This window comes from Fulmarus glacialis, unplaced genomic scaffold (genome assembly GCF_000690835.1).
Source record: "Fulmarus glacialis isolate BGI_N327 unplaced genomic scaffold, ASM69083v1 scaffold18068, whole genome shotgun sequence".
Classification (NCBI taxonomy): Eukaryota; Metazoa; Chordata; class Aves; order Procellariiformes; family Procellariidae; genus Fulmarus; species Fulmarus glacialis.
In genome coordinates this window covers 1-10709 of record NW_009230482.1, presented here as the reverse complement: position 1 = coordinate 10709, position 10709 = coordinate 1, and the positions used below count along the sequence as shown (strand labels likewise).

Sequence of the window (10709 nt, the reverse complement as noted above, 5' to 3'; positions counted from 1 at the left end):
TCTTCTGGTCTTCACTAATATGACTAACTTCCTTCTTCGCTTCCAGTTAAGTAGCTTTCCTGTTGAGTACCACCACCTCCACAAAATACAATTGTGAATTGATTCATAAAAACAGAAACATTATGGCACAAATAAGGGAAGGCAATAAATACTCTTCCCCCGCCTCCAACTCCTTCCCAAATGGAGGCAGTAGTATTGTAATAACAAAAAGAAAAAAAAAAAAGTTAAAAAAAAAAGTATTGCTTGTCATTTAAGTTTCCAAACCAACAATCATCAGGATGCAGAACAGGATACATCTAAAGTGAGAAAGTTATTTACTTCACATACAAGTTAACGCTAGCTATACTTTTTTTGGCACACGGTATTATTCTTAATGTGCCAAAAAAGTGTTGTGCACCTTATAAAATATGAATGTTAACGCCACTAAGAACAAATTCCTGCTATTCACAATCCAATTTTATATTGGTGTTGTTTTGCTATGTTTCACCTATACTTAACCACAAATCAGGAGAATGACCATTACTGATAGCATCCAACACACATTAACAACAGACAATAGAAGCTGAAGAGTAAGTTGTCAAAAATTAGTGACTTTCCATTGTTAGTCTCTGGATTTCAGATTATTTAATCAGCATGAGAATAGAAGACTTATTTAATTTTGTTTTGTGATTACAGATGCTCATATTAATTGACAAGGCAGTTTGTTGAGTGAAGCAAAAATCTGGGCTGGTTGACAAACACCAACAAAAAAATTCATCCGCTTCTTGTTATTCTCTGAAAGAAAAAGAAGATATTTTAAATTTTTTTTTTCTCCCCTCGCCCTGCCCCAAGGCACACAGGTGAAATACAGGTGTTATACAGGAGAAACAGGAGATTCTGGCACTCAGAAGGCTTTCCCTAGGAGATGGGATGGTTTGGCAGCTACAGGAAACTATAAGTAGCATTTCCAAAGGCACACGAAAATTGGAAAGCAAAACTTATTCTTGTGTTCCGGTCTTCCGGACTGTTTCCTAATAACCGAATTACCCCTATTTTAAAGCCAAATTCAGCTTCCATTAAAGTTCATGTAATTATGAAGCATCTCATTAACTTCTGAGGAGTTAGATCAAGATCCGATAGATTAACTTAGTCTCCTCTCTCATCTTTCAATTTACTGCTTGGTTCATCATCCCAAATGCCCAATGAATGCCCTAAGCTTCCATATGAAACCTAGAATACTCTTCTATAGTAATAGTACAGTATTCTGGAGAGATTGATGAAATAAACATTTGTTGGAAAATATTTTTCAAGATTATATTAAGTTGGTGTGATTAAAATACTGTTTCCCATAAAAATAATTTGTTCATCACTTTTCAGGACATCTATATTCATTTGTCCACTGTCACATATGCAATCTGTGATCAAGCTGAAAACTGGACCCTAATTGTGTACTTTGTCCATTACATCCGCATCCTTCACAATCTACTGTCACTGCCTGATATTCATTGTCTCTGGATTCTGCTATGCATTTTTATTAATGACATTGTATTTGTGTCAGGACAAGTTTTAAATTTTGTTTGAATAATAGAAGCCATTGATTTAAGATAGCTTTTTTTTTTTAATTTAGATAGAAAGTTCTTTTAAACTGCACATCCTGTCTTTCTCAATTCCATCTGAAGGAATAAGACAAAAATCAAGAATTCTCAAGCGCTAATACTATTGATGGCAGTGGCTAAACCCAAAACATTGCTATGGAATTGAAGAGGTTAATGAATTCTTCCGTACTTTGTTATTTCTAGTTGTTTTTAATTTTCCCCATCCAAAATTAGATGGTGTACCTCTTAGAGGTATTCAAGATACCATTTTCTAAAACATAAAATATAATGCTACGTAATATGATTGTAAAACTAATATTTGTTTTGTACAGCCATGTTTCTGGTTTTAAACTGAGGGGGAAAAAAACCCAACTAATTATTAGTTACTCTTTGGAATCATCCTCTGAAATAAATGCAACATCGAAACATTTTGTCTGAAAAAGTAACTCGCAAATCATCATAAGAGAAAGTGTCCAAACACACACTTTATGTCAGACACTACGCTGTTTCCAAATGTTAAGACTTTTCATACATTGTATTATGACAATAAAAAAGTTGAGAGCTACAGCAGAAGATTACATAAACAAAAATTTGTGTTTTGTCTAGTATAACAGGAGTCTTAAAAAAAACAAACATCACTTTGTATCCATTATTTCATACCCAGATGTTTCCTGTACACCTGCAGTTGTCTCCAGTCCTCAATTCATGAGCTATAGTATTTTAACAGCTTCTCATCAGTTGGTTTTAGAATTTTCTTGTCTGCCATGTTTACGATCCATCCTGGGGCAAGACCAAAAAATATCTGTCTAGGATCCTTGCGTGCGCTTAACATTTTGAAGAGTTCATCCTTAGTTATGTCTGGTAAGACATAACCGTATTTCTTGGCAAGTTCAAGCCTGGCTTCTGCAACCTTAGATGGATCTGCCAGGTACCCACGATTCCTGGCATCTGTGTAGTAACGGACTAGATCTTCCGGTGGAAGCATTCGCTTTGGAATAGGCTGGCCACGCAGAAAAAATACTACTGGCTTACACAAAATTTCTGTGGGCAAACATGAGAGAAAATTAGATACTATGCTTTATAATACGTATTTAAAGACATTAAATGACACCTTCTTATTTAGTATTTTGTGCCAAATAAATTATTAAACTCTTATTAAAAGTATCAAGCAAAAAAACCAAATCTTAAGAATATTCTTGTTCAGAATAAGATAGTGTTTAACAAGTTTCACTTAACCAAACAAACAACGATGTTTTAACTGATATTTATAGTGACAATCTGGATGAATCATTACTTCTAATACATTTAGAATGCCTACTTTGGAAAGACACAATAACTAAGCCAGAAGATGCCATTTATTTAAAGGATTGACTTCCACATTAGAAGCAATGCATTTGCATGACTATTTACAGAGTGTACTAACAACTGTGAAATTTAGTGTTTCTATACCTATTTTAAATAAAGAATCAATGGCACGCACACCTATTTAGTCATTTGTGAGACTATTCTCTCTTCCTCAAGTTTTACTGAATTTGGCAAGTTACATTCCAGATCCTTTTAACCTTAATATTTTTGATTATTTTCTGGATTGGAAAGAAAGAACTTTTATCACTCCAGGGTAACATATTTTGCACACTAAAAATGTCTATTCCTCTTGTTCTCAGCCTCATTCACACATGAAAGCTTCATTATTGTCAATAAAAACTCCATGAATGAATATTAGGCAGGATGCAGCCTCAAGCAAAGCAAAGCCTCATTCTTCAGTGAAAGTGTTCTGAAAACAATGGCCATTTTGACTGGAATGATTCTGAGCTCTTGTAACTTAGTTATTTCCCCACTTTAATTGGAAAAGTATTTTAAATTAAAAATATAAACATGTATGGTGTTTTTTAAATCTAATTTTTTCCTGAATTTTCTTAGGGTTATTAAACACATGAGAAAGCTAGAAGACAAAAATTCAAAGAAACACTCTTTTATTAGTTCCTCTATTTACAAAGCTACTTGGATTTCTTTAACTGACTGATTGGTAAGTGACTACTAACACTGGTAGGGCTAAACAGGTGAACGGCTAAAAAAAGCGAAACTGAAACTATAACAATGTGTTGTTGAAGCTTTTTAGAACAGAAGAAGTTGATGATTTTCCAGTAAGAACTATGTTTGAAACTTTGACTTGGATCATTTAATCTTCACACATTCAGAAAAAAATAAAGTCAGAAATGAAAAGAAATTCTTACCCAAACTCCTTGGATCATAGAACGATGTTGTTACAACACCTCCATTTTTTTCTATCGTTGCAATTGCTAATTCAGATGCCCTCTGCACTTCAATATTTACTTTTGCTGAAAAGATATTAGCACCCTGTAAATTTCAACAAATATTAGAGTAACATTAAAATGAGTATTTTAGGACATACATTTATTCTTCCCTGCAAAGTTGTATGAAACATTACATCTTGCAAAATATTATGATTTGTCTGTTCCCTGCACCAAGTCGGGTAACCAAACTGCTCTCACTCAAGTCACCTGGACTGAATGAAAAAATTTTGCCTGTCTAAAATATGCATACATTTCTTTCAACACATTCTAGTCTTCTGTTCTAAAATACTTGTTCAACCTCTTGTTATGTGCTCCTTAACCATTATTTTTGTAGTCTTTCAGGTCTTAAAACATCATCCTGGGTTTTTTTCTTGCTAACACACAGTGCCCTCTAGCGGATTTATTATCAGAAAAACTCCACAGCAAACTAATTTAGAAAAGCAAAGATGCTTCCAAAACATGGGAAGGACAATCTGACAGCCTGGTATGGAAAACCGAAAACCCAAGGCTTTATACTGCCTGAAGTAGTAAGTGTCTTGTATGCATACCTCCTCCACCAGCTGTACACCATAATCCCTTTTGAGAGGCTGCACTGTTACACCTCTGGCATTAGTGAGCTGTGTTAAGTCAATCGGTTGCGTGGGGTCAACTCTACCCAAATCAATCAGGTACTGCAGCCTCTGAAGACTGAGCGGTTGATACTGACGTCTGAGGCTGGGGAGAGGAAAACAGAAAAAAACAAACAAAACAATGAGAAATTTACAGAATTGAAGCTTTAATAGGAACTGATCAACTGATATATACCACACTGTATTCCACTTTCTACCTACTCCTAAAACTACCAAGTAAATGTTTAAAACACACCCATCCATAAGCCAAAATTTTAAGTTTAATTTAATGCAAATGCAAGCCCTAGTTACAGCCCAAAACTCCGTTACGCCTTCAGGTTTGCTCATGCGCCCCCACCTCCAATATGATATTAATCATTTTGCTGTTGCCGAGCTCAATTACTCCAGAACACCTCTCTACCTGCTGACTGATTTAAGGAAGCAAAAACAGATGAAGAAATTAAAGTGTCAGCATTTCTTGGTAAGCCAACAAGATTCTAAATAACTATCTTCAAAGCAAATCCAGCTTGGTAGCTTCACTGATACATTCAGATAATCTGACAAAAAAAAAAAACCAAACCCACAGTCAAAACCAAATATATCCTCCCCTCCCATACAAATTTAGTCAAAGACTATCAGCCAAACCCTGTATGTACTCCTGTACAGCTTGCCTATATTCAAAAAGATTTTTTAGTCCATTACCACTGTACCTGACATCTCAGAAGTATTGAATGGAATCTTCCTCAAAGTACCACCAAGGAAGAGAAATACTGAGAAAATATGCATTAATCCATATCCCCAAAGGAAATCGGAATATTTTGTCAATAGCCATCAGCTTCAGCAGAATCCACTTTTGCATTTTATGAAGTTCTAACTTTACTTTACAAACCAATCCTTAGAATAGTTTTCCCGATCCCAGTGTCTACGCCTACTGCATACCATTTATGCTGATGCTCAGAACTTTCTCATACAATCAGTTTAACCACTGCTATTGGAAACCTGTGAGTGGTAGCAGAAACACTAAGAAGCTTATCTTTGTTATAGGCAAGCTATGCAAGACAAGACAAGCAACAGAATTTGCACTGTCAGACAGTTCCTAACAGAGCAAAAGTTCAAAAAGTAGAGGAACACCACTGCAGGCAGAAAGAAGAGAGAGGTGAAGATAAACAGGCAGAGACATTGTTCAGCATGCTCCCATCCTGCCACGATAGTCTCTCTCAAGTGCACTTACAATGTTCACTAGAAAAACATTTACAATAGCCTGGCATGGAAATTTTGCCAACAACATTGAAAAGAACTTACAGAGTACTTTTTTTGTTTCCACGTGCTGTCAGATGAGGTTAAAAACAGCAAGACCCTATTAATTTCTTGTCACTGCAGAAACTTGGATTTTTTCTGTTGGTTATTCATGATCTAGACTGTGTCTTCAGCTATAAAAGGTGCTTCTCATTTATAATAAGTTAAGGAAACAGGAGGAAGTGACAGTACTTGGAAATACAGTTTGAATCACACTTCAGAACTATTAAGAGTGACAGAGAAAAGCTTTGATAATCAGGACAGGTCGGTAGGTTATACTGCAAGCATAAAGAATGGAAATATAAAAATGCACAGCTATTTGATGAAGTTATAACAGCAAATGAAACATAAAATCAAACTGTAAGTTTAACAATTCACAAATAAATTCACGTAAGTCCTTTCATTCTTGAACTGTCTGCTAGGTGTGGCATGTTTTTGTTACTACTGCCTAGAACAACTTCTGTATCCATACAATATTTTCATGACCATACCTAAAAGCAACAAAATGGTTAGTGACCAAGGTAACACACGTGCCATCTTAGGAAATAAGAACAGCTTTAAACAACAACAACAAAAAAAACCAAACAAAAAAGTTTTGTAATTGTCAATATAGTGAAGGAAATTAATAAAACACTGGCATACAGATCTCCAGCTAAGAATAGCGACTGGTTAGAAGAATCATTTTAAACATTAAAAAGCTGAAAGAAGGACAAGGCACAAACAAGCACAACGTGAAAAGGGGACAGAAATGTCAAACAAGCAGAATGTCTGAGGAGAACAATTGTGAAAGATGACTTAATGGCTTCATCCAATAGATTTGATATTAAAAAGCTTGTTCCTAGGTGGAACAGATGGAGCACAGACAGACAAAGACTGCAGTGTTGCAGGGCTAAAAAAAGTAGAGCCATGAAGAGAAGCAGAATTGTTTGGCTAGCAGTAGATGAGAGCTTCAGGTGAATAAAGCAAAGAGAAATAACAAAGCAAGGGTTTGGATTACACTTCCATGCCTAACAACCTCACTCGAGTCAATGGGACTGTTCCCAGTCAGTTCAATAGGTTATCTGCTGTGCAGGCAGGCAAAGGGAGAAACAAGCATGTATGGAGGAGTGGTCTGAGAGAAGAAACGCACTCAGCTGTAGGACGAAGGGTAACCTGCTACATATGAAGGACTATGCAAAGAAAAGGCGCAAACAAGCAGAGCTGTAAACCAACAGAAAATAAATGAATTCATTAAAAAAAAAATCTCACAAGAAATGGGAGATTCGGCTGATAAGGAAGCTAACAATCTGAGAGGAATGTCTCATTTTCAGTTAGGCCTATGTTCTGGCATCTTAGATTCTGGCTTCAGGAGAAAGATCAAGAAAAGCAGACAATGATTAATTTCTGAGTAAATGTGAAGAAACTTACCTATGTCCCTCATTAAACCCGTATTTTGGTATGGCCAAGTAAAATGGAGTTTGACCACCCTCAAAGCCTAATCGGGGGCGATTTCCTCTTTGTCTTTCTCCTTTGTGACCTCGACCACACTTCCTACCTCCGTATCTTCCACGGCCACGTCTTCTCTCCTTGAAAACAAACAATGATACATTTAGTCAACTACTTTGGAGATAAGTATCTACAAAACAAGATTTCAGAGATATAAACAACTGAGCAAAATGCTAATTCTTGAGGAAAAATTAAGAGATAGCTCTTTTCTAAGGGGAAAAATAGTCAGAAAAGCAGTTAATGTGATTTTTGCAGAGCACAGCTCTAGGCAGGCACCACAAATAGTCTGAAAGTTTACATGAACACATAAAAGGAATACTAGTGTTTAATCCTATCTCTTACACCCTGCACTCTCCAAGTTAGAGAATTTTCCTGAATTAACTATTGATATTTCCTCCTATTTCATGAGAAAGATGCTCAGTACTCAGAAGTTTCTAAACTCCGACAATGAAAAAAGAAATTAAAAAAAAGAAAAAAAAAATCAATTCTACTTCAAGGGGCAGGGAAACAGACTATATATGCTATGCACGCATATAATTCTTTTAATGGACTTAGACTTTCTAAAGAATCTGCAACTGTTGCAATTTCTACTGACTACAAATCAAAAGAGAAGATTGTATTTTAAACCTTTATTATTTTTAAATTAAGACTGTGATACTAAGCTAGTAGTTTACTGAGCACTTTAAATTAGCTTTGCAACCATTAAGTAGCAGTTCAACAATCTTCTTGCACTAACCTCCTATTTATGCCAGCAGAAGCACTTGCAATGCTAAATGGTGAACCAGATCAAAGAGATAAGCAAAGGTAAAACCGCCTTTTTTTTTTTTTTTTTTTTTTTTAGATTTAAAACCCAGGTGAGTTGCACCATTCAGTACAATTCATGGGTATGCAAATATCTACAGGATTACAAAACAGGCAGTAAGCAAGCATGGAAATGAGCAGCGGGGAGTGACTGCTGTTAAATGAAGCGGTGCCAGCTCACTCTGACCTAACTAATAAAGTTTTCTGTGTAAGGTGATTTCATTTAATTCATATACTGAAGAATTTACAGCACTAAGGCTCACTTTGATTTTTTCACGCTTTGTCAGGGATAAGACAAAGCCACAAGCTTCAGAATCTCACTGCCATGCTGCACGGGGTAGAGTTCACTGTTCAGCTCCAAGAAGCACAATCACATCTGTGCATCGCTTTGATGGATCCATTTGACCTTACAAAGTTTTTCCCATTTAAGCTAACATTCACTGGAGTGTGAACACATGTGGAAGGAGCAATGTCATGTTGCTAACTAGTCTCATATCTGCACAACACAATTCACACATTTGCTATTTTCCATTTCGTTTCTCAATGTGAATCAGTCAGGCTGGGAGACATGGAAAGCAACACATTCTAAACAGTAGTTGTACTGCTTATAAGCTAACTTTGGTTAAGTCACAGCATAGTCACTGTTGGATCAATAATAATGTAAATAATTCATTATTAAAAAGACTACAGTAAGCCTCTTCAATTTCTCATTTTTTGTATTCAACACTCAGATAGCCAAACTTCAAGAACCCCTAATCCTACAAATCACTCTATGCAGTTAGACTGCAGCACAGAATATTGATTAAAACTCAGGTCTGAAAACTGCTCATTACATCATGGTACTTGATTATTAGTCTAACACCACAAAGACATAAAATTTGATGTTTTATGCTCTTTGTTGTGTCTGTAAGTTTTCCAAAGTTATGGAGAATTTAATGTGCACTGAAACATTAGTAAAAAAGTCAGTATGGACATACAGCACAAAAAAATGCATTAATATATTTGAAACATCATCTGACCTAAGATGCACAGCTTACCTGTATTAATACTAAATGGTATAGAGTTCAACTGCAGTTTTACGCTAGACTAGACTACCCCTGCCACCAAAGGAAGCTGACTTGGCCCCAGCCCACACACTATGCTGCTTTACTCACAGTGCGTCTTGTGCTGACGCAAGCAGTTTTGTGGCTCCATGTTGGACAGGTCAGGGAATTAAACTAGATGAAAACTAATTTTTGTCTAACTAGTTTTCAGCTGGTTCAGTTCCCTGCTCTGGCTCAGTGCACAACCTCTAGCAGCAGTACAAAACATACAGCAGGTGTGAGCACCTGGAGGCAAAGAAAGGACGCAGCTGGCCCACCCTTTCTGGCAGTTGCCCATACACACACCAGGTTACACGGTGACCTTAGTTAATACAAATACACCGACAATATCTGGTCACAAATGGAATGCAATCAGCACATTGACCAGATTTTAGATTGTCAGAGAAGCCAATCAAAACTTTTTTTTTTGCTGCAACTTCTGTTTGTGAAGTCATATGCTCTTAAATCTGCTTATTTGAGAACTTCATTGAGCACAGAATAAGGTTGTCAAACCAAAAGAAAAATACCAGAGAAACAGAGTTGAGGTCTTTTGTACAAACTCTAACTGAAAGCAAACCATTAGCAGTAACATGGGGAAAAAATGCTCATTTCCTATATGGTGTTGCAAGTTAGTTGCTAAAGACCCAGTAAGCATACAAAAATTTCTACTTTCAAGATAAAAAAAAAAAAAGTGTTTTCCTAAACTCAACAGCTACCTTGCAAAACAAAAAGTCCTGAGACCCAAGACTGGCAGGAAAGCATCAGTTCTAGTAAAACTCAAGTTCAGATTATCTCACAACTTCTAGATGCTAAACCTGAAAATACCATTTGGGAGCCTGGATTAGTTTGAAAAACCTTAAGAATCACCACTCCAGCCCTGTACAGGGCTGCTTCTTCCAGCTCCTGGCCAACCTGGGCGTTCACAGCTCCAAGTGAAGTAATTTGACAGTGGATCCCCAACAGCTGCAACAGGGAAGAATTTCCATTCTTTTGTCTTGTCACAGGTCTCAGGGGTTACAACTACGCAGCACTCGCCAGCTCTGCGGGCACCTCTGGGGAGCCTTGAGCACTGACAGGGTGGTGCTGCTTGGTGCTCTCTGTCAGTTCTCTATTCCTATGCCTTTACAAAGAGACAGGGAAGAGAACATTTAGTTTTGTTTTCGAGAAATCAACAGTGACAAGAAGTGCTAGCTGGCATCACATTCCTTTTCTTTTTAAGCCTTTTAACCTTCCCTTTTCAAATGTATTACCCCATTCCATAAACACTTGGTATTCCATACTTTTTTACTGTTTCCACCCGTCCCCCAATGATGGGCCTGAAGTTTTGCTAGGGCCACTCATCAGCCAGTTCTCTGTGGGGATAGCCACACACACCAGCTACAAGATACACAAAGGGCAAGAACAGGGCCAACACACACAACACTGCCACTCACTCCTCTGCCTTCCCACGTCTATTCTGGCCAGGTTGCTCTCCTGGGCCTGCCGCAGCCTCCCCAAAGGCTTTCTGACAGCCCTCAAGGCAAACGCCACCGGGGCCGGGCGCGCCCG

The 10709-nt window shown here is 37.2% G+C and overlaps 1 protein-coding gene across 1 annotated transcript; it reads right to left on the bottom strand.

The window, feature by feature from the left end:
* Positions 1-2047: 2047 nt before the first annotated feature.
* MRPL15 (mitochondrial ribosomal protein L15) lies at positions 2048-7358 on the bottom strand (the record flags this gene model as incomplete). Its single annotated transcript, XM_009584248.1, has 4 exons — positions 2048-2615; positions 3809-3932; positions 4438-4603; positions 7201-7358. Coding segments are annotated over 4 exons (786 nt in total), but the record flags the coding sequence as incomplete, so codon positions are not given.
* Positions 7359-10709: the final 3351 nt, after the last annotated feature.